Raw genomic sequence first — 27412 nt, forward strand, 5'->3', positions numbered from 1 at the left:
GGACGTCTTTCCAAGTAGAATAATTTAAAAAGAAAAAAAATCATAAGTTTGCCTAAAATGTGACCCAACGGAATTCAAAAGATGACATAAGGCCCTGTACAAGTTATCCAGACAGAACCAAACTTACACCCCAAGAAAACGCCCGGTTTCTCATACCTCTGGTTATTCGTGGAAAACTTGGAGGCCCCATCCCCCCTCCCTTTTTTTTTATTTTTTTTATTTGCCCGATACACAACATAAATGTTTACTGCACACTCTCGATGTGTGTGCATTTATTAAAATATTTACAAATTTTTAATGATACTTGTTGAGATCAATTTTTTTTAATGAGAATTGGTTTTATATTTTTTTAATACATACATAAAAAAATAGCATTTACATAAATAAAATATACAAATAGTAAGAGGGGTAGGAGGAAACGTGACAGTGGATGTATAATAATACATGAAGAATAATTTAAGAAAATTATAATGTGATAGCTTGTAATTTACACCAAAAAGCGACCTCTTCCTTTGTATATAGTTTTTGTATATAGTTTTTTGTTTGCTTCTGATCTCTAGTATTCAGTTTATGATCAAGTTTTTCGCTTGTATTTATCATTTAATAACAGAAAATATTAAAGTTTAAATGCCCCCGGTCCCCGAGCCGCTCGCTATCGACTAGGGAGCATTGAAAAGGTGATTTCGGGCTTTTTGAGGAAAAAGTTGTACTTCAATTGTAGAAAAATTAAACCAATTTGTCAAAATTACGTTGGACATCTTGAGATATTCAAACCATTCGAGTTTTAATTCAATGAGGCTCTTTTTGATAACTTAATTGAGTATTTAAATTTCATAGATTCAAATTTTAATTTGTTCAGATGATTTAATAACTAAACGTAAAACATCATAATTAACTAAATGGCCATGAATTATTTAAACAAAACATATTCAAAAAAATAAGTGATAATTTATCTATTTATAATTTAATGTAGAATACGTTCAAATATTAAAATTTCAGTACTTAACAACCCACTAGCTTAAAATATTCAGATTTCAAATTTATCAAACCTATGCTGATCATTTAATGCGCTCCTGTGTGATGTAACACATTTGAGTTTTTCTTGTTCTATACGATATAATTGTTTAATGTCTTATTTGATAACTCAATTTAACACTTAAATTTAATGATTTCATATTTTAACATGTCCAGACATGCTTGATAACAAAAAACTAAAATATCTGAATTAATCGGTAGCACTAAATATTTCAAATAAAACTTACTTGATGTAATATACATTTAAATATATATTAGATTTAATATCTAATAATTTAATAATTCAATAAATTTAAAATCCAAATTTCAGACTTCAAAATTCATTTATTACACACACGTGTCATATGTTAGCGCAGCTATTAACTTCTGTATCAGCCAACAAAAACAAAAGGGATAATTTCAGAAACCTCCCTGAGGTTTTTTGAAATTTCATTGGGCTCCCTTAAAATTTCAAAAATTACACTTACCTCCCTTGATTTGATAGTTTTAATAACAAAATCATAAAATAATATTGATTTGGTCAAATTTTTAAATGATTACCCAAAATGCCCTTGTGTAATGAGTTTTAATTTATTTTTCTATACAATTATAAGATTATCTAGTATAATTATAAGGAAAGTATGCCAAATTTTTCATGTTCATACCTACTATTTGATAAACAACTATAATAATAATTTTATCACTATGATAGGATACTTTTAATGATATTTTATTATGGATTTAGATTTTTAAGATAGAAAAAAATATTTAAATAATTTATTTAAATTTTATTAATTTACAAACCGTTTGGATTAGCTGTTTTTTGGGATGTTTTTGAAAAATTTTACTGTAGCAATATATATGAAAATTTTTTACTATAAAATTTTTTATAATATTTAATATATTGTATGGATGAAATGTTTTTTGAGTTATTGTGTGTGACTGTAATATTGTATTTGAAAAAATGGCCAATCCAAACGGTCATAATTTAGTAGTGATTTTGGGTAATTTCTTTTTGATTTATTGTTAATTTTTATACCAAAACATAGAAAATAAAAATCAGTAAAAACATTGGATTACATATAAAATTAACTTGTAAAAAAATCACTAGTTTGACATTTAATTACAATAGAAATTAAAGGCAATAGTGGTAGTTCTATAGTTTTATTGGCGAAAAATAAAAAAAAAATAAGAAGGGAAAAATGAAAAAAAATTTTAAAACTCATTCTAAGTATAAGCATACCATATAAAGGAATTTCATTAAAATATTTAAGGGTAAAAGTATCATTTTAAATGACAAGGGATGTATATATAATTTTTCAAACCTTAGGAGAGCTTAGTGAAATTGATAGAAACCTCAGGGGAGTTTTCTGCAATTATCCCAAAACAAAAAGAGGAGACTCGGGTTTGTCTACGACCGAAATACAAATCATAGAACAATACCCAAGAAAAACAAGAAAAGACCGAAGTACAAGAACAATCTTCAACAAAAGAAATGGAAGAAATCGGTAACAGACATGCCAAAAAAAAGTTATAGAAAATTCAATTTAATTCAACCGCCTTCCATAATCCACCTCCCTCAGTCTCGTTCTTCACCGCGTCCCGCATAATTCACCCTTCCCGTGTCCGCCAATTTCCACCACCGCTATTCCCGGCGACGCCACCACCTCCCTTCACCCCGTCAGAAGTAAATACAAGAATCATGATTTGACCACCCCACGACCACCGTCCCAAAAGAAACGGGAAGTCCCCCGAGAAAGGGAAAAAAAAGGAGGAAGAAGAAAAGAATCTATGGGCGCATCGTTATCCAACTTAACGGAGAACGGAGCGGCGAACGGTGGACCAGGGTTGGGGGATATACCGGAAAGTTGCGTGGCGTGTGTTTTTTTATACTTAACCCCCCCTGAGATATGCAACTTGGCTCGGCTCAACCGCGCTTTCCGCGGCGCCGCTTCCTCCGATGCTGTCTGGGAAGCTAAGCTGCCACCTAACTACCAACAACTCCTTGAACTATTTCCTCCAGAACGCTACCAAAAATTATCCAAAAAAGACATCTTTGCTCTCCTCTCCCGCCCTGTCCTCTTTGACGATGGATATAAGGCATGTTCTTCTTTCATTTCCTTTGCTTTTATCTTTATCCTTTAATTATTCGTTTGTTTGCTCGGTTCTCGCTGTAGTCTTTGTAATTGTTATGGTTTTTTAGTCTGTTTAAGAATTTTATTTCCCCCCTGCGATTAGGATACGAATGAATTGAACTTTTGTGCTTCTTTTTTTTCCCCTCGAGCTTTTGAGATTAATTGTTTCTTGAAAACTTTCTCCTGGATGCCTATTTTCTAGTGAGTACAGGTTTATGGGTGAAATCCTGAAAAGGTTAATTTGATTCAATGGGTAATCGGTTCTGCTGTGGGGTTTTCTTATTAGTACTAGTTTTATATTATTTTTCTACGTAATGTACTGATCTTTATTTTATTTTATTTTATTTTTGTCAAATATCAACTTCAATATATAGGTACTGATCTTTATTTGTTTACTGTACGTTTGTGTGACGTGCGGGTGTTGAGGAGTGAAATTGATTTTAAAAACTGAAATTTGAAGGAATAGGCGGGTGCCCATTTGCTGGATTAATAAAACTAGATGTGGGCTTGGTGTCATTTTTTTGGGGCAATAAATTGTAGTGAGGTGTCACTGCAACTTAGTATGAAGCTTGAGTTATGTTCTATTATGATGTGCTTTTGTTTAGATAGAAGCTGGAGTCTCGAGTGGATTTTGCTTAATTTTGAGGGAAAAGACAGTAGCATCACGTATATAAGTCTTTTATTTTGCAGTTAGGGTGATTCTGTCTCTAATTTACGTGGTCTTTTTGACCTTGGAGAACTACAGGAAATATGGCTGGACAGGGTGACTGGAAGGGCTTGCATGTCTATCTCTGCAAAAGCGATGACCATTACGGGGATTGAAGACCGCAGATACTGGAACTGGATTCCTACTGATGAATCCAGGTAAGTTTCAAATAGTCGACCAAAGTGGTTCTGATGGTGAAGTTCTATTCCATTCTGGACAATTGAGATTGCCCTGTTCTCTTTGTTGTTTTTGATTTATTTAAGATTTGTCCAAGTAGTGGAAAAATAATTTATTTAAAATTCCTTCATGTGTATTGAACTGGTCGTGCATATCTTATTTTCTTCTTAATGTCATGGTTTTGTCTCTTTAATCAGACAATGATTGTGTGTAGTTTGTTTTCGATGATGCTTCATAGTATGGGAAATAGTTAATTAGATGCTTATTATCATACACTTTCCCCTTCGCATAACTTGCTCGCTAGTGGTGCAAACTAAATCCATTGTTTTCATTCTGTCAAATATTGACTTTCTCATTGGAAGATATGTATTTTCTGTCCTTTTCTTGGCATAAAAAGAAGGTTTGGTTCTTGTCATGGTGTGTGTTCACTATCTTGTTGTCTTCTTCTCAATTAACATTTATGGAAAATCTCTGAGCACCTGATATTGAGCCTCTTGGATGAATTTATGCTTATGTATGGCACTATTGAAGATCAAGGCTAGTTTTATCCATCTTGGAATTAATATTTTGCTGATTAATTGGAGACTGAAGAAAATTTAATGCTTTTATGGAGAAATCTTGTTCATTCGAAAAAAGGGACAGGAAAAAGGTGGGATTTTCAATCAAAGGTTGCATTTTGAGGAATATGAACAACAGCTTCGATGGGCTTATCTTTATTTCAGTTTAAGCTTCCTGATGAACTGTTGATACTCAATTTCTAATCATTGGTTCCTTCAGATCCATCTAGAGGACATATATTTAATTTTCTCATCAGCTGGTATAATGTTGTTGATCTTAGAAATCCTTGTTCTTTTTGAAGGATGGTTTGTCCATGCTAGTTCTTCACATTTGACAAATCAATTTTCTCGGAGTTTGTCTTACTAGTACTTAAACGTGCACCCTGAAAATGTCCTGTAGTGTACTTTAGACCTTCCTGTGACTGATGTTTTACATCTTTAGCTCCAGTTGCGAAAAGGGATTATCGGAGCCTGTAACATGCTTTAAGAGCTTGGCCATTGTAAATTGACATCAACGGTCGTGGGGATTAGAGAAACGTCGTTATCTCTTGGACGTGATGTTTATCTTAGTTGCATGTGGATGCGGTACTCAATGTAACTACATCAAATGTTTTATCTTTCTTGGGATGGGTGTTTGAGGAACTGAGCCAGTTGTCCTTTGCCATGTTTTGCATTCCATGTTGTGTTTGAGGCTTGAAATGTATCTTTACATATTAAAAAGCTTCGCCAGATGGTTTTGCCTTCATGTATCATCTTGCTTTCCTTCGACTGTAATGAGGAACTTTGGTTTAAAATCTGAAAAGGTGGGCTTGCAATTTGGTGCCTGATAGTGTCTAGATAAGAATATTTTTTGTATGCTGCTTCCACGCTATTATTCACAGATGGGTTTACTTGGTTTGAAATCTTTTATTTTTCTATTGGCGGACAATAATGCTGAGCTGATATCGGAAAACTGTTCGGTTAAATGCCGTTAATTTGCAGATTTCAGGTTGTTGCATATCTGCAGCAAATATGGTGGTTTGAAGTGGATGGCATTGTAAAATTCCCCTTTCCACCTGATATCTACTCTCTGTCGTTTAGACTTCATCTTGGAAGGTCTTCTAAAAGGCTTTTACGACGTGTTTGCTATGATCATACTCATGGATGGGATATAAAACCAGTACGATTTGAATTGTCGACCTCAGATGGCCAACAAGCATCAAGCGAGTGCTGTTTGGATGACACTGAGCAGGAAGAGGCAACCGGGAGCCAGAAACGTGGATGCTGGGTTGACTATAAGGTTGGCGAGTTCATTATCAGTGGGTCTGATCCTGTTACTGAGGTCAGTTTTTCAATGAAACAGATAGATTGTACACATTCAAAAGGTGGGCTTTGTGTAGATTCAGTGTCCATTATGCCCAGTGATTTGGGAGAATGTCGAAGAAGAGGGGTTTTGAAGTGACCGGTTACTGGTGTATCACTACTGTATTTTCTAGTTTTATCATTGACCCAGAAAGTTTTAGTTGGGTTTTGTCATACAGCTTGTACACCTGGAAGCATTTCACAGATGTGATCTTTTACTGTTTTCCTAAAGGTACATGTCTTCTGGCTGTGTACCAGTTTTCATTCAGTTTTGCTCCAAAACTAGCTCTTTGTAGAAAGATCCAGAGTTGCCCTGTGTATCCCTTCTTTAAACCAGAAACAAGCTTTCTAACAGGTAAGCAAAGTGAATGTTGTTACTTAAAATGCCCACGTGTGGCATTTCAGAAAATTTTTGCCGTCTTGTTGGGACAAATGGCTATGTTTAGACTGTGTCTGTCATCTTACAAGCAGTACCGCATAACTTTTGCAAATCTAAGTTTTCATTCATTTTTTTTTTTTTTTTGTTTGAGTATATGATACATTTAGATGGTATGTTGCTATTTTAATAAGTTTGTTTCGATGTTTAATCATTTGATTGGCGCGATAGTAAGTGATCATATAGGTAATGCATGTCCTGTAGGAAAAGGGAAAAGGAAACAGACCAAAAAGCAAAAGTTGTTGCAGGAAACCTACTGATCTCTTTTCTTGTAGACAGCTTTCCCTTTCTCCTCCCTTGTCAATGCTTGATTTTTCCTCATGGGGTTGCCAGCAATATTCTACTTTCATCATCTTTGCACATTTTGAGTCTCTAGTTGCATTAGCTAAGTAATTTTTAAGCAAAAAACAGGTTTCTGTCTGCTTCTTCACTTATTTTTGACCTTATGCATACATCCGGTCTTCTTTTCGGTTTGAGTCAAAATGATGATGATGATCTTTGCCTTGATGTTCTCTCCTAGAAGATTATCATGTCCTTTTGTCTTGGCTTTTCACAAGTGGTCGGAAAAATCGTTTGATGGCATCAGAAAATAGTTTTTTTTTTAAAAAAAAAAAAAAGCTTTTACACGAATGGGGGGCATGCATCATATAGTCTCGACACTGTAGAATTCCTTTGGATACCTTTTATTTTGGTTTGTCTATTGACACCCAACAACCAACACTAATTAATATGTATGCCTAAAGTGAAGGAAGCAATCAATTTACCTCTTGGCCGGACTGCAGTGCTGCAAAAATTGTTTACAAGCTACTGATATTTCTTTCTCATTTGAGAATATAATTCGCTTTGCTTTACAAGTAAATTACACAGTGCATTCTCTCTCTCTCTCTCTCCCCCTTTTTTTTTTAAAATTTTTTTTTCCTTTAAAATGTTTTAATGGCACTGCAGTTACTTGGTTCAGCAGTAGTAGTATGGCATAGTATAGAAGGAAGGAAGGAAGGCGGTGACAGATGGTGCATTTAACATTATTGTGTCTGCGCTTCTTAGGAGTAAAACGTAAATGTATGTGGATTTATGGGGGAGGCAGCCTCTGTTCTTAATGCTTTTTTCCGTTGAATACCAAGTCCACTTGAATTAAATACGACTCGTACAACTCTGGGTGGATCATGGATGGTCCTGCCTCCGCGCCGCCTCAGCGGTGAGAGTACAAGTTATACAGTAGTGTCTTATCTTTTACTCTGGACGACTTTAGTGTTAAGCAGGAGGAAGCCCTTGGGATCTCGTTTTTGCCCTCTCAAGTTGCTTGGGTAGCTTACAATAATGTGCCCAAGAACAAGGGCCACACATTGCATAGGCCTTGTTCTTATTTGCTTCGGCTCCTTAGAAGTTGATTATGGATTAAGCGATCCCTGAAAAGGCTTAATTTTTTTTTTTTTTTGAGTACAACATTGTTATAATTGGTCCTGTATGGTATCGGAGGAAAGAGGACGGGGATGAACCTGTTTAATTTATTGAAAGCGTCGAAGGGAATTAGATAAACTTCAGCCATTCTTCAGGAAATTCTAGAGAGGAAACACAGTCCGATGACTTATATTAGGGAAAAGGGGAGGGATATTGACCTATCTAATCTGTTGAGCGGAACTTGTGAAGAGGAGATGCAGTCGGGGGATTCGATCTCTTGACCTGCGTTCCGGGAGGGACTTAGTCCCTCTGGCGGCCAACTGAGCTTTTTTTAGCTTTTAACTTTCAATTCAACTTTTATCTAAATTGAAAACAACTCATGGTAGCTTTTAGCTTCAAATTTTTGTAATAATATGTTTCCTGGATAAAAGTACGCACACTGGCATGTTAAATCACAAATTTAAATTTGAATTTCAAAATTCGCACGCACATGTGTATCAAATTTTGACTCATTTTTCATTGTGTAAATGTTTCGTATAAATTGAATATCAAAATATTAAAAAAAAATCATCATCTTTTAACATGTTGATCTAGACACCAATAGAAAAAAGAATGGTAAAATCAGATGATTTTATAGAGTAAAGAATATAGGGAGTAATTTCTTCTTCTGATGATGTTGTAACTTGTGAGCAGTAGCTGCGTCAGTTACACTGAGTAACTTTAACGTTAGATGGATGGATGGTCCAAGTCGTTGAATCACCGGTCTCCTTGAGCGTACGCCGAAACTGCCAGTATCTATATAGGGTTGCAGACTCGCAGTCGCAGCAGCAGCAGCGGAAGATGGGCCAGGGTTCTTCTACTCCATCTTGCAGTGCAAATGCTTTTGACACCTGTCTCCAGTATCATCAACATCGACCCTACCCCTTCCTCTGATTTTATGTGATGGGGTCCCCGCTCCCGTGCCGGCAGCTCCCAACTGACTCGGTGGTACTCGATACCGGACCGGATCCATCTGCGCCAAAATCAGCTATTAGCCCCCATTCACCATTGCTTGCTTCTTACCCACACGCTTCACGTGCCTCCTGAAATTTGCGCACCAGTTATAGGTAGACCCATTTTAGACGCTAGCTAGCTTGTACTAGAATTTGGGTTGGGGTTCGGGTTAATCTTTTATGTAGCTTAGAGATTTACCATTCATTCCCTATGGGTTTAGAGTAGCATACGAGGAGGACAGATAAAAAAAAAAGGTGCTGCACTGCAATTGACAACAACAATTTATTGATTGACGAAAACATGCCCGTATGATGGGGCAATCCGCACTCTGCAACTTCTATTTTGACTCGGCATTATTCGCATGATTTACTATGTTCACAGGAGAAATTGATGCGACTCACTACTGTGTTACTACTAACTCGTACTCCTAGTTTGCAAATGATTGACATTCGGGCCAGCTAAAATAGGACCAATCCTAGGCCAGCCAGATTCTGCATAACTCAAATTTGTTGTTCATGTTACTGGAAAAAAATGTGAAGTCAACTTTTCCAAAAAAAAAAAAGTAGTAACTCTCTACATATTGTAATACATTGGGCATAAAAGAGATTGCAGACGTTGGTTGACTGCTAGGGTTGTTAATTGGGTCGGATTATTCGAAATTCAAGGAGTTTGAACTTGTACGTGATGTTCAATTTAATTGTGAGTTGAGTTGAGAGTTTGCTAGGCTCAACTTGATTAAAACTCAGCCCGAAATATTGCACATAATAATGTCCAAATTTTGATCATTGTATATTTTATAATTTACAAATAGTTTGTTATTTATATTATCATTTTAAATAATATCATTTTGTATTAACTATAAACTTTAGTCTATTAGGGTGTAATTTAACCAGATTATTTGATTTGAATTCGCGAGTAGCTAGATCAAAGATTCGACTCGGACTTAACATTGATTGAATTCGAATCGAGTTTAAGCTACTCAATAAGGTATGTGAATCGAGTATGAGCTAAAAGAGTTATATGGATAGATACACTAACCTCAATAAGGTATTGATTATAATTTTAAATTATTTATTACAAAATTACATTTATAGACAGATAAGAGAGTCATAGAAGTCGCCAAAAACCTAAACTTAAGAATTCAATTGAACTCGAGTTTGAGTAAGATTTTAAGATCGGGCTCGAACTTAAGTGTTTTTACTCAAATAGAGTTCAAATAATAATGTTGCCTTGCTTTTTCGTACTCAAATTAAGCCCCCCAAGGGATAAATATTTTTGTGACTATGATATGAACTTGAAACCTAGAAGTCCAAAATTTCTACTTGTACGGTAAGCTGAGTCCGGGTTTATGGAAACTCACTCACAGAACTCGATTTTGACAGGCTGTAGCCACCATTTTACAATTCTTTAACAAGTGATGAAACAACACAAAATCTTCAATGAGATCGAATTCAGTCAGATAACCACACTACCATGCATATGGGCTGAGTTTGGGCCGTGATGCTGTCAGCACAAATTCTTTTTGGGTCGAAAATTGGGTGAAATATTTTTCAGGTTGAGCTCTGCTCGGCTTATTGACGACCCTGGGAATCGAGGACAAGCAAACTATTATAACTCCTGCTACCGTCTGTACAGAGTGATCTCCGATTCCAACAGAATTTAACAAAACCAGAGTAGCAATGCATCTAGCAATGGAGTTTTTTTTTTGAGAAGTTGTTAAATGATGGTTTTCAAACCTGTACAAAAGGGTGGTTGTCTCTGCTTTATCAAGATCAGGAACAACACATGGATATGCTTCATCCCATATTGAATTTATGGTATACCAATTTAAGATGGTTCAATTATTGATCATCAATGGTGGCTAGCCAATGGCTATTCTACACACTCTATTCAATCGGCAGCATAATCCCATAGATGAGTAAATATTTGCAGCGGTGACAACTGCTGCGTTGGCCATTTCTAATCCCAATCTCAAGTAGCCCGTCTTGTCTTCTAAACAACAAAACCATTCAAATCATAATCAAAATCAGTCGCATCTATCCGGTGGCGTGACTTTGGAGTACTGTAGCAACCATCACCAGAATGTGTTGGAACTAACTGATTAACAATTGTCTCCTACGCTGCTTTTGTAAACCTTTGCTCATTTTATTTTACTTTTCTTCTTAAATTCTGTCTCGTACTATCTTTCAGAGACACAAGTTGAGCATATGGGATTTTTAGTGTCACTTTTTCGGTGACAATGCAGTGCCACTTTTATGTTTATGGTAAGTGTCCTATTTATTTAACTTGTTATGTGCTGTTTATTTAAGTTTTTTGTGATAAGTGAAATTGACACTGGACAGTGGCGGCGCGGACAATTCCAGCTGCCTCAATCAGCTTAGACTAGACCAGTGGAATGCTCACCAAGCTTGTTGAAATTGAAGGAAAGCTAAACCAATGGCCACGGTATAGTATGGAGATCTTCTGGTATCTTTGAAGCACCAGATAACTAGCGTAAAACATGTAAAATGAACCCAAGATATCCACTAGTGTAGAAAAGTTAGCGCAAGACTGGCATTTTTAGCGTCAAAATATTAGCGTGGCAAAAACAAACCAAAACCTACATTTTCAAATCACTAGTGCAATATTCTTAATGGATGGAAGAGATTAAAGAATCGCTAGTTGTCTTCTTATCCTTTTCAACAAATTTAAGTCATCAGCAATAAGGTTTATGGTTTAGTGAAGCATCAGCTTGGGCACCGAGTGATGATTCAAAACAAAAGGCAGGTGAAAAAACCGGATGACGTATTCTGAGGCTGCTTCCATTATTTCTGTCGTTGCTTTTGCTCTTGAAATTTCGAGGGTGGCAAGGAAGAAAGAAGATAACACTTGCAGTGGAGAGCAATATCTCAATATATACAAAAAAATGTTATGGCCAAACGTGTTTTTTTTTTTTTTTTTGGGATGATAACCTTCTCTTCGGCATCTCTGAGTAGACCTGACCCCTATTCATTGAATGCAGTTTCAGAGTGAAAAAAGAGAAGAGATCGAAAGAGAAGCTTCAGCTTTTATACTTCTACTACTACTGCTGCTGCAGCTGCTGCTGCAAGTCAATTACGTATAGGGAAAAAAAACAAATGTAGGATGATCATCTATGATGAACTGATCAACAGCCTTGCCCGTCTCGTTCAGTTCCGTTTCAGTAATTAAATTCTTCCATGGATCCACCAAATCTACCTTTTTGTGCATTCTTTAAACTTGTCACCTAGTGGCTGTGCCATCAAAGTTGTGGCAGTGGGGGAGACTAGTATTCGTTGTATTGTGCGTTACCGTCTTAAGCAGCCCAATTTTGCTTCCCATATGTTCTCTTTTGCCCTCATCTCTTAGCGAAATGTTAGTACCAAGCGGAAGGAGAGATTCGAAGAAAGCAGCAGCTAGCAGTCAGGACACAGGACTCTGGACGACGAGTGAGAAAATTTACCACATCAAAATTTCTGAGCGTTTACAATGGAATGGACAGTCACCTGTAAAAATAAAAAAAAACATGGGCTTTACCTAAATCTACTTACTTACAAGCATGTAAACCCTGGTCGATAACACAAGGTTCCAAGGAGGAATCAAGACTCAAATTCATTCAAAAAGGTAAGGCACATTGTCACTGTATTACATATGAAATAAAAGTGGATGGCGTCAATTTTAGGATATAGTATGTAAGTGAATAACTAAAGTTCTGACCAAAGGGAAAACAAAAAAAATTACAACTAAAGCAAGAACCGAGAGATCAAGTAGTAATAGTCATTCCGAAATACAATTAATAGCTGGAAATCCCACGCAACACTTTCTTATTTTCCCAAAAAAAAAAAAGAAAAAAGAAAAAAAAAGAAAGAAGAAAGAAAGCAGCAGCAGCAGCAGCAGGTTTGGGAAGGGGACCAAGATGGATAACGACCTTTGATTTACCATATTTCCATCTTTTCCCCCCTCCTTTGTCCAACCGACAACAAATGCTGTCTCTCTTCCTTCCTCATTCTCTCTCTCATGTTCAAGCACAGTCCCCACTGGCCACTGCTACTACGTACTAGTACTACTCCTCAAAAGCCCGCACACACGCACACACACACACAGAGACGCAGAGAGGGAGAGGGAGCCCTATTAAGGCTTAACTATTTATGAGCTGCACCCAAAAGTGAGGCCAGACTGAGAGAGATAAGGAAGTGCCTTACAACAAGAAGTCGTCCTCAGAAGTTTTCATTTTCTTTGTCTTTCTTTTCTTTTATCCTAATCTAATTACTAGTGTTATATACGTGTAGTACACTGCTAACTGAGCTTGCACCTCCAGAGGGTAGTAAAGAACCCTACACCGCCCTCCTCGATTTCACCTTGTTGCTTCCCAAATTAACTAAAATTAGACTTCCTTTCTCTCTGTGGTCCAGCCAAGTACTTGACCAATTTGAAGAATAAGACTTCTTGTACTACTAGTATATATTTGGAACCTTTACTGCCATTTTTCCCTTAAGAGAGTGGGAGTTGGCAAAGCAGAGAAAAGGAGGTTCGAAAATATGGATTGGAATGGCAATCTTAGACCGCCCTTCATCTCTCGACCAACTGATACTTCTTTGGGCTTCTTCTACAACTATAATTATGACCCTTATCAAGGTGACTGATCTCGTCTATGCTCTTTTACTGCCTTGCTTCTGTAGTGCATCCATTAACCATCATTTTTTTTTCTGGTTTCTGCTTCGAATTGAACTACGACTCTTTTTTTTTTAAGTACAATTCATCCAGTTCTCAAGCATGCATAACTTTTCTACGCCGGGTTTGCCATGGAAAACAAAACTTATCTTTCAATTTCTTAGTTGTATAATTTGTTGATGAATTAATTGTACCCGGTTGAAGAAATTTACCTAACATGAGAAATATGAAGGGGTTTAAAGTTTTATGACTAGCCATGCTGCCTGCAATGTAACAGTTAAGGTACGTGTGTGACTTTTTACAAGCTAGCTACTATGTCGAAAAGAATCGTGTTGTCTGGTCTTGGAGAGTGAAGACATGCTTTCTTTTTTCCTTTCTTTTTAACTTTTCTTTTGTTGGTTGTTCGCTCTTTGCAGTCATAGAGATGAAGCATGCGTTGCAGGCACCACATGCAGCAGTGGTCTCAACCATGGACAAAACCATTGGTTACGGGAATCAAGATCAGAAGAAGAAACGACTGACAACTGATCAGTTGGAGTCACTGGAGAGTAGTTTTCAAGAAGAGATAAAGCTGGACCCTGACAGGAAGATGAAGCTGGCCAAGGAGCTTGGACTTCAGCCTAGGCAAATTGCAGTCTGGTTCCAGAATAGACGGGCCAGGTGGAAAGCCAAGCAGCTGGAGCGCTTGTATGACACAGTTAAACAGGAACTCGATGTTGTTTCCAGGGAGAAGCAGAAGCTCCAAGAAGAGGTTTGGGCTCCTTTGATATATTATATACATACCTGGACTATTGCTCTGTGCGTGTTTGATACTTTCTGTGCAAGTGATTGATGGCCATGCAGAATTCTTGCTAGACCTCATCTTTTTCAACTCACTCACTAATATGTGGGATAAAACCAAATTTCATCATCGTAGATGAAAATAATCCCTTTTCTTGAACTTTCTATTGGTCTCCTAGCAGCTCCTCTCGCCCAGTGATTTCTCTAATAGAAGAAAAAGAAAAAAAAAAAAAAAAGGTCCCTTTTATATTGCTCGATCAAATTTTTTAAGCGGTGTTTTGATTTAGAGCTTTGAAGTTGAATAGAGGGCTCGATTGTATACATGGACAAGTGTTTTGTGATCCTCCAAACTCGCTGAATATTCCTGAATTCATCTTTCCCTAAGGGAGGGCACGGGCAATTTTTTGGCTCTACTGAGGAAGATTTTCTCTCTAGCAGACAATCTTAGTACTTTTGTTAAACCTGATGCCTAATGGGATTCGCCACGAAACTCTTTATAAGTTGGCAGGATTGTTTGTCCCACACGCTTGCGCAATGTAAATGCTGCCCTACCGTCCTACGGTTACAAGAAATGGGTTGCTTTTACGTACGACTATTGACCTGTCCCTGTCCTCCAAAAATGTGGTTTGGCTAGTAACATCTTCTCAATAATCTAGGTTTCCACGCGTAAAAACTCACAGGAATTACAAATTTGCAATCTTTTACTCTTTACGAAACGTGCAGCGATCACAGGAATTGTTTACTTTTTTTTTTTTTTTTTGTTTTCTTTGATTTTACTTCCATTATCTCATCTTGTCCCTTCTTAATTTGTTTGTAGCTGTACTGAGTACATTGTTCATATATACATATGTTGGGACAGGTCGTGGCTTTGAGAGCTATTCTAAAGGAGCAAGTCGGCAAGAAGCCAGTTTCTACCGGCTATACAGAAATGTCTGGGGAAGAAACTGTAGAAAGCACCTCCATTCCCAGCTCTAGCAAGCCTCGAGGAGTGGGAGGAAACAACCTGCAAACGGCGGAGTGCAGCTATGTCTTCAACGTCGATGACTATAACCCTGTGATGCCGCCTTACTGGGCTGGTCTACCTTCATATCCATAAACTTGTTTATATAGTTAGACGGACCTTCGTTCTAATTAGTTCTAATTATCCATAAGCTTTAGAAGAAGAGGAACCCTAGTAGTCGTTTAGCTCGGGAACTTAACTACTATTCCACATCCATCCAACCAACTAGACGTGACTTTGATGGGACTAGCTCGATCCCGATATTCTGTCTGACCAATATCGCAGTCAAGAGCTCATATGTCAAAAATGATTGTTATATTTATCATTATAACGTTGGACATCTTCTTCTCTTGCGCTGACTTCCAGAATATCATTAATTACTATAAAATTAAAAAAAAAATGTCAAAATATATTATGCTGGCTTAAAAGTTGTCCTTCGGATATCCAATCGGAATCTTGGAATGTATGATCGCGTTCTTTAATTAGATTTTTTTTTGGTTTATTTAATTAAAATCTTGTTGCTATGTGTTTTCAAGCCCATGAGCGTTTTCATTAAAAACCCTCTTTTATGAACCAATAAGGGGATAACAGCTTGCAAGCATTTCTTTCATAAAACAAAAAAAAAAAAAAACTTGGCCCAATGAATATTCAAGCCCGTCAAAAGCCCAAATTAACGGATGATTCTATGGCCTGTTGCCTCTGGGGACTTCAGGCTATATCCAAGCGTTCAGGACCAGCTGTCCAGTAAACACGTCAACGTCCCAAAGCAGAGAAGTGAAGTCTTCACTCTGCTGCAAGCCCAACAACTTCTTCCTCTACTTCTTCTTTCACTTTGTTTCTTTTTTATTTTTGTAACAACTAATTGAGTTTGGTAATTGCTGGAAATAGTTAAGGGAGAGGATTTCACCATTTGACAATTAGATAGTACATTGAAAGTAGAAAATTTTCTGAAAACAAGGACGGACTGTAAGCGTATACATACACCGCGCAAGTAAAAAAAATTTAGAGTGGACATTTATTTTGCCAAATTTTGCATCGTCTCATTCTATTTTATAACTTTTGCATTTTATCCTGCAATTAAATCTTAATTATTTAAGACGTCATAAACCTTCACCTCGTACCAATAACTATCAATGATCTGTCATTCAAACACAAAACAAAAAAAAACAACAGCAATAGAATGCCTCGCAAGAGATGAGATTTCCACGATTACTCAGAGACGGAAGATAATTTCCAAACCCAGCTGCTGAAGATTTTTGCCCATCAGTTTAAGCATCCACCAAAGGACACATGGGTTTTCAATTTCAGACATTTCATTTTGCATCAATAGGACGGGTGAATGCAACTACCTGAATAAATCGTCGTGAGCACAAGGAAAAGTTCACCGGTCATCTTAGTGATACAATACGCATATTCGATAACAAAAATAGATATTCAAAAATGGTTTAGAACAAACAGTTGTACGGAGTCAACTGAACCCAGCAGTACTATATAAAGGAAATCACATAAGCAATTTCTACTATGATGTTGCAACAAAACAACAGATCTCAGCTTTTAACGCTTTCCACCACCACCTCCAAGCTTAGGACCTTTAGGTGCAGTGGCACCCTTGGGCACATTCCCCTTGCCTCCAGCCTTTTGAGACTTAGCCATCACCTCTGCTTTCTTTGCTTTCTTTTCGTCTTTTGTCTTCTTGATCCTTTCCTTGATTTCACTGCCGCCAAGCAAATCAAACATCAGTTAGGTCCACTATCATATGCAACTTTCTTATCTCCTACCAACAGATCAATGCAACCCTTTCACAACAGTCATGGAAGAGGAAAAGTTAAGAGATCTTAAAATTGGTTCCAGGGGAAAGGAGGTGAGGCTTTGGAGACTAGGCCATCAGATGATGTCCCACTTTACAGGAAAAAGATGTAACATCTTTCTTGCAAAATAAATACAAACTGTTGTTCCAAGAGATATAGGAAATCTAAAGAAAACAAACAAAATACTAGTATAACGAACCAAAATACTGGTTTCCAATCAAGTAACTCAGCTAGTCATAGATGGTAGGCCTGCTTTTTGGGACAATGACCGATAAAATAGCATTACAACTAGCCAACACACATGGACTCAGAGAAGAATATAGACAAAGAGCACAATGTAATAAGAGAACTTACCGAAGAGCAGCCTCCCTGGCAGCATCTCGTACTTCTGCCTTTTCAGTTCTTCTCTTTTGAATAACCTCCAAAGTTGCACCAACAATTGACCTCGAGTAAGGTTTCTTTGTGGCACGTCTCCTCTTTTTCACAGCCTCTTGGGCTATATCCTAAACATTCATCAAAGCTACCAGTTAACTACAGAACACGTAAAGACAACACAAGCAAACCGTACAAAGTTGCCAAATTTGCACCCAGCTCGGTAATGTCTGTGAATCTATATCATGATTTTACCCTCTATCCAGGCACTTATGTAGGTCCACATCAAGGCAATCAAGTCCATCAATAAACGACAGAGCTGGTGCCATAGTTGTTCTTACCTTCTTATGTTGTTTCCTGTACATAGCTGTCCAGGTGAGTTTGGAAGGCTTCAGACGGTTGTGGAAATATCTCTTGCATTTTGAATTTGCAAAGAGAAAGACCTAATGGAACATTATTCACACAGTTAAAGATTGCAAATAATTCATCTCTTAACCAAAAATGGAGAAGTTTAAGTGATATACCTGAGAATCTGAGCGAACAAATCTAATTCCCTTCCCAGGGTATATCTTTGCCCCACTGAAACGGCAGAGTTCTGTCCTGGAAACAGCAACAATTGCTCATGTCAAACGATATCAATGCTGAAATCCAATCCACAAGGGGAATACGAAACATCAAATATAGGAGCTGAAAGCATGAAACAAACACCAAAGACAAAATAGGCAATGGTGTGGTGATACTGCTTTAAGTACTGCAGCAAAGGAGAACAAACCTCAGTATTGTAACAAGTGTAAAATTGACTTCCTTGATTCCAATGTTTACCCATTTCAACATACAGCATCTACTTTACTACTTTATTAACTAAATTAGTTTCTTCAGAAAGTTCACTCAACCTTTAGTGTATCAGAAAATTAATCCACAGCCTACACGTGGATATATGAAAACTAATTTTGTACTGCTTTTCTTTCTGAAAGAAAGTCTTCTGGTAACTTCCTGGTTTATTTTGATGCTAATAGTCTGTTTCCTTTCATATTCAGTAATTACCAATCTGCAATTGACACCCAAACAACTGACCGATGTCACCAAAAAACCAGTATTCGATGCTTGAAAGCTTGACTACTTACCCTGGAGAGCCCTTCATGGAGTTGGCTATTCCACCTGAGGACTAGGCAATGACACAAACACAAAAACAAAACATGCAATACTGGAGATTGGTTTTTCTATTCTTAACAAGCCTAAGCAACCCGAGGCCAAAAAAAAGGGTGAAATACAGTAGATTTTTCTCTCTTATTAAACAGAAAGTTGGGCAAAGAAGAATCAATGGTATCTCCAATCAGAAGAAAATTAATTAAACTAAAATATCTGCAAAATTTAATGTAATAGACCTCTCCTTCAGAATTCAGAATTCAAAGAACAAAAATGACTTAAAATAAAGCAATCATGCATACACTTCGCACAGAAGTGCATAAAGACCTCAAAATGTTCCCAACCTAAACTAGTTAGGTCAGTGCTGCATGCCCTGCTGCAAATCATCTTCCCATTAACGCAAAAAGATCTTATTAATCTAAACTCCCCATTCACAAGTAAGGAAAATGAACATCGGCCTTCCCGCACGGCTACAATGCACGCTTGATTTTGAAAAGATATTAAGCATAAACAATCGCTACCAAGCAAATCCAACTAGGCCAAAAAATAAGAAAATATAAATAAAAGGGGAAAAATGTAAAACAAACACGCATTTCCAGTATAACAATGGTTTTTTCTTCATTCATTCTCAAAGTAAAACCAAAATTCCAAAAAATAAATCTCCAAATATCGTCTCCTTGAGTAGATAAATCGATCAATCAAAAGCATAGGCAGAGACAGACGCATATATAAATCTGCAGATCACCAATAAGCAATATTTGAAGCTAAAATTGACGATTAGAACGATAAAGGACAAAGAACATGAAACATGCGGAAATACACACAGATAAAAGTCAGACAGAGAGAGAGGAGAGGGAAACCATACTTGAGAACCATGGCTGTTGGTACGGGATTTGGTGTTTGTTTTGACGCCTGTGCTGCGGAAACCCTAGTGACGATCCTTTATCCTTTTTATTTCAATCTCGATCGTGGACTGAACTCCTAGGACCTAAACTAGCCCCCCTCTAGCCCAAAGGAGATTTGGATAACCGGCCCAAATAAATGTGGACCTAATTTCAGTGAATGGCTCCAATAGGCGTCGTTGATGTGGATAACCGGAGGGAGACGTTGTGGATTGGTTGCCACGCACAGTGGACGAATAGTCGCGTAACTGGGCTTTAGGCCCGGAAGGTCCTTCCTACCCAAAAAGAGCGCTATAAGCAAATGATAATAATAACTATGGGTCGTGGCATAGGTTAATGGTCTATCAAACTGAATTAATGAGTATTAGCATGATCATCTTCCACATATTCCAGCTGTTGAAGCAAATGTCTCTTTAAAATTTACTATCTATTGTCTCTGTGATCCCAGTCAGTAGATACGGTTAGGAAATAATGGCAGGTTGAATATAAATAAATCTGACTCACTGGTCTTTTTTAGCCAGCCATCAATACATCTTGAAAGAAGAAAAAAAAAATTAGTTCAGAGCTAGTTGTCTTGACAGAGTATTATTTGGAAAAAATAATGTAGCACTTTTTGTGATATAATATATGTGAGATAAAAAGGTGCGTTGAAAAATATATTTATGATACAAGCAAAATATTATTTGACAAAAATTTGATATCCAAACAAACCGTACAGAAAGCAGTAGTATTTAGCTGGTCTTCTCAACACCAACGTTCCAATGCCATTAGATCAACAATGCATATTAATGATCTCACGCTCCATTAGTACGACTTGAACTCCACGTATTATATATATATATATATATATATATATATAATACCAAACAAATGACTAATACGTGGATGTGATTATTTTTTTTTTCAACAGAAGGAGTATTTCAACTTTGCCAGACTAATCTCCCTACACCTGTGCATCCGGACCCCCAAAAATACACAAGCGGTAGAGAGGTGACTCAAACACACGATCTCGAAATCTAAATAGACTGCTCTGAAATTATTCGAGCCAACCCCAAAGGGCAGGTGGACGCGATTATATATGTTTTGTGAAAAATGTAGTGGAAGGGACTCTAATTTTCAAACCAAGGCACGTGCTTCTGCATTTGCATTTTGGAGGACACAGTTAAGAGTCATATCAAGTTCTTGGAGCAGTTGAAAAGGATGGAGCAAACTTAATGAACATGATGATTATCAGCATGGTTTAGAGGCCCAATTCTCTGGCCGTGTCCATGTCGTTCCAAGTAGTGCTCCAGTACCAGAAAGAATACTACTGCTGTGTTTTTCGCATTTGTTTTGTATATATCATGCATGTTCTCGAGGCAATAATAGACAAAGAAGGATAGAACAATCAAACGTGTACTTCTTACATGATCATCTCACCTTTCGTCTTTTGCTACCTGTCCGTTTCTTTTTATTCTTTTTTTTTTTTTTTTGAGTCCCATCTCACAAGGCTATTTATTCATCTCTCTTCCCACTCATGTTTCAACTTCAAAAGGTTACTCCATGTTTCAACCAGCACATTATTTTTGTCAGGTAGAACAAAATTGACCGAAAATGTTGACAACTACCGATAATTTGTCGCCTTGGGGTCGCTGCTTTCAACTTTCATGTTCGGAATAATTTGGGATCGTCGTCGTTCCGATCTTCAGCTTCATTCAGTTTAATGATTGTTTGTTGACGTGCAATCGCAATTTTATTCAAATTGGTATGGTTTCATTGTTGATTAGTTAAGACTCGGATGACGATACGAGAACCACCACCCTAGCCCTCGTCCTCATCAGCGATCTCGCCTTCTTCCATGTCATAATCAATCCCCAAATCCACGCGTCGGGTTTCAGTCAATGGCGAGCGACTCCAATGGACCCACGCGTCGCAGGCGCCGCCGCCCTCCTAGTGAGTGCAGCAAGCAAGGAAAGGATTTCATTTTTTATTATAGCATCGTGTAAAACGTGAAACAATTTATCTAATCTTTTACTACTACAATTTGCGAGGACCAGAGAGAGAGAGAGAAATTCCACGTCTTCCTGGACCAACCAGCCCATAAAAATGATGGATAATAAAGTTACATTCTCCGGACATTCTTGAAGACAACAGCGCCGCCCATATATGGAGTACGATTCTATTCTGGAATCTTGATCATGCTGCTGAATGGACGTACGGCCACGACAGAGGGCGTGGCATGAGGCCGTCTGCCGGAAAGCTTTATGTTAATGAGTTGGCGTGCATATTAATTAATTAAACCAACCGAGTTCTTTAAATAAATTGTAATGGTGAAGTTTACTTGCAAGGTGCCAATTTTAAGTTCTAACTCCTATCGACCACTCCATGAAAACATAATAAGCTGGGCATCAAACGCAAAGGGATGTAAAAACACCATCACTCAAATTAAACAAGCCAATTTAACTGATAAAGATATATATCCACAACCAACCCGAGTCATAGTCGTCTTGACTTAATTGGCACGGAAACAAATGGGAGGTAGGGGGTGGGGGTGGTTAGCGCTGGCTAACACTCACTCGGAACCCCAGACATCAAAACTCAGACGATCAACCTGCAATCCTTATTTATTTTTTTTTTTAAAATCGCAAAAGGCAATATCAGTGTCAGGGGATGGTCAATTAGGCATTGGCCAACGCCCATTTCTGCAGCTGTTGTTGCTGTTCAAAGCTCAATCCTGTTCCTGCTGCAGCCTTTATTTATTCTTTGCGTACCTTAATCTGCTTAGACACCTACTATTTTCACCGCCTTCTTCTGCCACAGGGCGGTGGGACTACTGGCTGCTACAGAAATCTAGAAATCCCATGAATTCGTGATTCTTTATCATCGTGACGCTCCTCTCTATTCCTATCACGCCTGTGATTATCAAGAAATTACCCGAGTCAAATCATGATATCAACTAAGCTTTCTAACAAAATTATAAAACATGAAAATCGTAGCAGATATAATTACCCATTGTGATTGCACTGGCGAAAATTACACCAGAGAGAATGAAAACAATTATTGAAGCTCTCCTCAGAATGGTGATGAGTCTTCTTATGAAGAATTGTCCCCAGAATCCAGCCGCGATAGACACAGTCATCAGGTATAAAGCTGCAAAATAACTCAAATGTAAACACTTTTTTTTTGCAAAAAAAAAAAAAAAAAAAAAAACTTTAAGCTACCGCTGTATCCATTTTAAAGAAAGTCAAAAAAATTGAAGCTGATTACGCAATGATAAGGTAGTATCATATTATTATATCCAGGGACACGGTAGATGAATGAAACATAATATACCATAGGGAATAGGAAACCTCTTGAGGAGATAAAACTCCACGACGGATAAAGATGATGAGAACATCATCACAAATGTCGCTGTCGCACTGGCTACCTGCAAACACAAACAAAAGTTAACCATCCCTCAATAATGTCCCGTTTATGATAAAAACAACAGCCAGCTCTTGGTGGTTGACTACTCATTCAATACACATTAAATTAAAATCGTGTGAACAGTAATCCGCTTGTGCCACGAAAGCGAGATTATGTTTTTTTTTTTTCCCTTTCTTACACTGGTTGGTGACTTGATTTTGAGCAAATTAATATTTGTTTTTCGGATATGACAACTATTTATAACCTATCTATCCTAAACTACATGAAAGAGAAGACTAAAGAGACCTTGTGTTAAGAGCTAACAGCTACACAGACCTTATTGAGTTTGAGCAAATTAAGCACAACTTAAAATGGAGAGGAGAGCAAAAACCTGAGGAATGACACCAATCTCAAGGAGGAGAGGCCCCAAAATGAATCCACCACCAGACCCCAACAACCCTCCAACAGTGCCTCCTAAAATGCCACAGAGGGCACAGAATGCAAGGTTTGTTCCAGTCCACTGAATGGCTGCTTCACATACTAAATCCTTGTTCCCTTCCAGTCTCCTTTTCTTGCTTTCTCTGTACAGTTTAACACATTCGTATCCAAACACTACAAGAGCAACCGGGACCTGGAAAGTGAAACCAAGAAACCAAAAAAGGGATGTGCTTATAAGGATCGATAGATCTCCTGTGGACTTATGGTGTACGTATTTCATAATGGGCTTCACCCACCTGTAGGATGTTAAGCACCCAGTATAATGTAGTACAGGCAACTAAATCATTCTGCATGTGATATAGTTGAGATTAGAGTCATTAATCACAAGATTAAATAGACGACAAAGACGCGCGAATCAAATATGGCTATAGAGGAAGCAAGGGAACAACTTGCCTTGGAAACCTGAAGAACTAAAAAGATGATCCATACTAATAGCAGCACCCCAAATCTCTTCAAATTAAGGTTGGACCGCATAATTTGCTGAAAGGGTAACAAGATGACATGTTATTTTACATTCTACCAATCGAAGCTGACATGAAATATGGAGAAAATACAAATCACAAATAACGCTGTGCTTACCAGCGCTGTTTTTTCCTCTCGAGGGACTAGTGGGTCATATTCCGTATCGATCAAGACTGAGTGAAATATGAAGAACCAAAGAAGATGGTAAGCACTCACTAGAGAAAAATTTTCAATTTTACCAAATTCAGAGGTTTGTTGGAAAACTTACGCTCCCCATGAGAATTAACGAGAGTCTTTTCTTGTTCTGCAATTTCCGTCTGCGATTACCCCAAAAAACAACAGTTAAAATGGTTGATCACCAGCACCCAAATAATGAGTTTTTGAGAGACGTAATTGTCCAGTGTTAAGTCTTAACGTCACGTCGCCCTTTGCAGCACTAGTTTGTCTTGAGCTGACAATTAAGTGCAACAAACAAAGAATTTTTTTTTTTCAAACCACATAAGCCGCAATTTTGCTGAAAAACAAACCTTCACGATGGTCTCTTCCTTCCACATCTCAATTCCCTTGCCGTAAGACCTCGTGGAAGTACCTGTTGCCAATATTGCAGGAGAATTCTAAGTTTTTAAATTGAATGCCTGAATTGAAAGAAACGATAAATTGTTTAATAAACCTCCAGGTCTTAATTGCGAGATGTCAGCTGAACCAATTATCAAATTGTCAAATTATACTAATTGACCTACTGGCCTAGTGCAGCAGTTAATGTAGATGGGGCACAAAAAAGCACACCTATGAAAAGAATGATGATCAGTACGGTGATGAGCCAATACGGGAAGACGACACTCAGAGCCACTCCAATGGTGATGCCAAGCATAAGCATGGGCTGAAATAGTAGGGCCAGCTCATAGTCAATAATCGGAACTTCTCTGCATGGATGAGGAACTCTGAGATTGTACCAAACCGATGATGCTGATGCCCCCATTATCATACCTGTGACACGCCAACTTGATGAATCAGACAACCCCAAAAATAACGAAAAATACAAAAATTAGAGTCCTAGGTATGCTGGAATTTACTGGTGAATTGCTGTCCTAGTAAGTGTGGTTGAGAAGTTTGGTAATAGCATGACAAAATTCATGTTTTTTCTGAAGGGAACGAAACAGTAGAAAGACAGTAGTAAATTTAGGGGAGAGAAGTTTGAAAAGATGGGAGCTTACACTTAGAAATGGCAGCAGAAGACTTAGTATCAAAACCCACAATGAGAGTAAGCATGGGGACAAAAATGCCTCCCCCACCGACACCTCCCACAGTTCCACATGCTGATCCCAGGAATCCTATTATTGTTGCCAATATGATTCTCCAACTAAACTTCAACTCCTGCAACCAGGAGGAGCGAGCAATGAAGAAAGCAAAATACTGGCAATCTCACGCAGACACGCACTCTCTAGACAAACAAAACATGAAAGCCAAGAAAAGAAACAGCGACAATGTTCAATGATGTTGAGCGCCATGAGAGACAACACGTACATATGGATATATACATGACGAGAAGAGAAGACAAGAGGGAAATAAAAAAGAAAGATAGTCGTACAGGCCAAACTTTTGTTTCAGATCCGTATGGATGTTGTTGCAAAACATTGGCGGAGTTCGAAGAAGACGATAAAAGAGAAGACGGTGGCGAAAGCGCAACACTAGCATTTGAATGGCTGTTATTATTAACGAACAACACAGAAAGAACAGCCACCGAAAAACCCGTTAACAAATACACCACCAATCCTCTTGTCGCCATAACAATCAATCACAAGTCTTAACGACTTCCAACAAACGCCGTCGCCGCCGTCGCCGCAGCCCTTTGACACCTTTGTCTTCGGCCCCGGCCCTCCTTTTTTGCACTTTTCCTTACGTTACTCTCTCCTCCTCCTCCCCGCTTGTTTAAATTCTCAGTAAATGCCAAAGACCGAAGTTCACAAAACTCGCACAATCACCAAATTCAATTACCTTACATACGAAGCACTCAAATCACCTAATTTAAGAAGGAAATTTTGGTTCCCATATATTCTCGTAAAAAAATGGAGAAGGTACACAGGATGTGGGTGGGTAGGTGGGCGCGCGCTCGGTGCACATGTGATTGATACAACAGCCTCACGGAGAGAGAGGCGGCATTTTTTCTTGTGAAACGACAAAAAAAAAAAAAACAAAAAAAGGAACCAAATTATATGATGATTCTTCTGGCTACACATGCGTGACCACGACCACACGTGGCGTAAAGGCAGTGATTAGTAAAATTGCAATTGGTCTGCGTCTGCGTCACAGAAAAATGTACGCACGATTACGGCGACGCTTCAGTGGAAGCTAGTTATGTTAAAGCTTCGGCGGCTCGTAGTATAAAGCTTTTTGTGATTATTTTCTGCAAATATGTGATTTGGGGTATTTGTGGCTGTGATTCCTCATTCATAGCGTCAGATGGTGATTGACATTTAGAAAATAAATGCACTGTTCGGATGGATGAAAGGGAATTCCTAAAAATTTCCTTTTCAAAGGTCTTCAATTATTCTTCTGTGAATTCACAGTAAAAGTTAGAGAATATCGCTGTCGGACTAGCGGCTCCTCCGTGTCAATTATTAGCAACTGCCAATAATGTCGCGCAAGATTCTGCTCCGTAATGACTATGAATTTGGACATTTATTTATTAGGAAGACAAATCTGGCCAGCTTTTCTTTCAATTTTTCAGAAGACAAATCCAGCTTTTCTTTCCCCTAAATTTCACTTAACGTATCCACGTCAAACTAAAACACCCCCTCTGGACGTCGAAATCCCACGCCACCAACCGGTGCCAGAAATTATTATCAATTAATTGTTTCGTATAATGATTTTTTGATTCCAGCTTTGCCCACGCGAATCTTTTGTACCGAATCTTTCTTCTTCAGCATTTATCAAGTGGATGCTTGGCTTCTTATACACAATTGAATCCGAGTCAACAAAACCAACTGCTCTGGGGATCAAATATGAAATCCCTAGGATTGAATTCTAAAAAATTCAAGAAAATTTTCTAGGCATTTCATTGATTCAACAGTGGTTCGGTCTTTTTTGTGGATCCCCTTCTAGGAGTATCGTGTTGGCGAAAAAAAAAAAAAAAGAATCTAAGTCGACAAAATACGGACTCTGGCAATCTTCATCTCCATCTCCATGCATGATTTGCCTCGAAGATTCCCCCAAAACATACATTTTTGTAGGCCCGAGAGCCTAAATGACCCACTTCGACGACCATGTGTGATTCACTGAATCATGATTAAGTTTGACAACTATACCTTTGTCTTCTTCGCTTCCAAAAGTCCAAAAGAACTAAAAGTATGTATATTAAATAGAAGTTCTTCTTTTGGACAGTATTATCAACATGGAAAGACAATAATAATACTCGGTCAGTTAATGAAAAAGAGAAACATGCACGGTCGTGTCCTCCTAATCTTATCTCCTTTATGTTTTTTCCAATGTTTTGAAGCTCGAACAGTTAATTGAATCGGTAAAATGATCGAATCGAAATTCAATCGATCGGATCAGTTAAATCCTGGTTCGATGATATTTTATATATATATATATATACACACACATACATACTTATATACACACACATAAACACA

At 37.8% G+C, this 27412-nt stretch overlaps 4 protein-coding genes across 4 annotated transcripts; 2 read left to right on the forward strand and 2 right to left on the reverse strand.

Annotated features, from left to right (window-relative positions):
* Window positions 1-2475: 2475 nt before the first annotated feature.
* Window positions 2476-6339, forward strand: LOC113775646 (F-box protein PP2-A15). Its single transcript, XM_027320603.1, has 3 exons — window positions 2476-3114; window positions 3895-4013; window positions 5571-6339. The coding sequence occupies exons 1-3, from the start codon at window positions 2806-2808 to the stop codon at window positions 6028-6030; spliced, it is 888 nt and encodes a 295-aa protein (XP_027176404.1). The 5' UTR covers window positions 2476-2805; the 3' UTR covers window positions 6031-6339.
* Window positions 6340-13292: 6953 nt separating this feature from the next.
* Window positions 13293-15301, forward strand: LOC113773148 (putative homeobox-leucine zipper protein ATHB-51). Its single transcript, XM_027317700.1, has 3 exons — window positions 13293-13389; window positions 13842-14176; window positions 15065-15301. The coding sequence occupies exons 1-3, from the start codon at window positions 13293-13295 to the stop codon at window positions 15299-15301; spliced, it is 669 nt and encodes a 222-aa protein (XP_027173501.1).
* Window positions 15302-16452: 1151 nt separating this feature from the next.
* LOC113775045 (60S ribosomal protein L24-like) lies at window positions 16453-19484 on the reverse strand. Its single transcript, XM_027319769.1, has 5 exons — window positions 19397-19484; window positions 17910-17985; window positions 17727-17828; window positions 17368-17516; window positions 16453-16919 (listed from the first exon to the last, which is right to left on the reverse strand). The coding sequence occupies exons 1-5, from the start codon at window positions 19405-19407 to the stop codon at window positions 16760-16762; spliced, it is 498 nt and encodes a 165-aa protein (XP_027175570.1). The 5' UTR covers window positions 19408-19484; the 3' UTR covers window positions 16453-16759.
* A 2368-nt stretch (window positions 19485-21852) lies between these two features.
* Window positions 21853-25855, reverse strand: LOC113775616 (sulfite exporter TauE/SafE family protein 4). Its single transcript, XM_027320569.1, has 12 exons — window positions 25366-25855; window positions 24992-25151; window positions 24564-24764; window positions 24305-24366; window positions 24046-24094; window positions 23895-23950; window positions 23709-23795; window positions 23552-23602; window positions 23209-23448; window positions 22746-22839; window positions 22422-22562; window positions 21853-22325 (listed from the first exon to the last, which is right to left on the reverse strand). The coding sequence occupies exons 1-12, from the start codon at window positions 25561-25563 to the stop codon at window positions 22243-22245; spliced, it is 1422 nt and encodes a 473-aa protein (XP_027176370.1). The 5' UTR covers window positions 25564-25855; the 3' UTR covers window positions 21853-22242.
* Window positions 25856-27412: the final 1557 nt, after the last annotated feature.

Source organism: Coffea eugenioides, chromosome 6 (genome assembly GCF_003713205.1).
Source record: "Coffea eugenioides isolate CCC68of chromosome 6, Ceug_1.0, whole genome shotgun sequence".
NCBI classification, from domain to species: Eukaryota; Viridiplantae; Streptophyta; class Magnoliopsida; order Gentianales; family Rubiaceae; genus Coffea; species Coffea eugenioides.

Coding starts and splice junctions, on each gene's coding strand:
- LOC113775646 (XM_027320603.1), top strand. CDS start 2,806: ATGGGCGCATCGTTATCCAACTTAACGGAGAACGGAGCGGCGAACGGT. Junction 3,115..3,894: donor TCTTTGACGATGGATATAAG/GCATGTTCTTCT, acceptor GGAGAACTACAG/GAAATATGGCTGGACAGGGT. Junction 4,014..5,570: donor ATTCCTACTGATGAATCCAG/GTAAGTTTCAAA, acceptor GTTAATTTGCAG/ATTTCAGGTTGTTGCATATC.
- LOC113773148 (XM_027317700.1), top strand. CDS start 13,293: ATGGATTGGAATGGCAATCTTAGACCGCCCTTCATCTCTCGACCAACT. Junction 13,390..13,841: donor TAATTATGACCCTTATCAAG/GTGACTGATCTC, acceptor CGCTCTTTGCAG/TCATAGAGATGAAGCATGCG. Junction 14,177..15,064: donor AGCAGAAGCTCCAAGAAGAG/GTTTGGGCTCCT, acceptor ATGTTGGGACAG/GTCGTGGCTTTGAGAGCTAT.
- LOC113775045 (XM_027319769.1), bottom strand. Junction 17,829..17,909: donor TTGTTCGCTCAGATTCTCAG/GTATATCACTTA, acceptor ATGTTCCATTAG/GTCTTTCTCTTTGCAAATTC. Junction 16,920..17,367: donor GCCAGGGAGGCTGCTCTTCG/GTAAGTTCTCTT, acceptor GCTTGGCGGCAG/TGAAATCAAGGAAAGGATCA.
- LOC113775616 (XM_027320569.1), bottom strand. CDS start 25,563: ATGGCGACAAGAGGATTGGTGGTGTATTTGTTAACGGGTTTTTCGGTG. Junction 24,367..24,563: donor GATCATCATTCTTTTCATAG/GTGTGCTTTTTT, acceptor TATTGGCAACAG/GTACTTCCACGAGGTCTTAC. Junction 23,603..23,708: donor TAGTTCTTCAGGTTTCCAAG/GCAAGTTGTTCC, acceptor TATCACATGCAG/AATGATTTAGTTGCCTGTAC.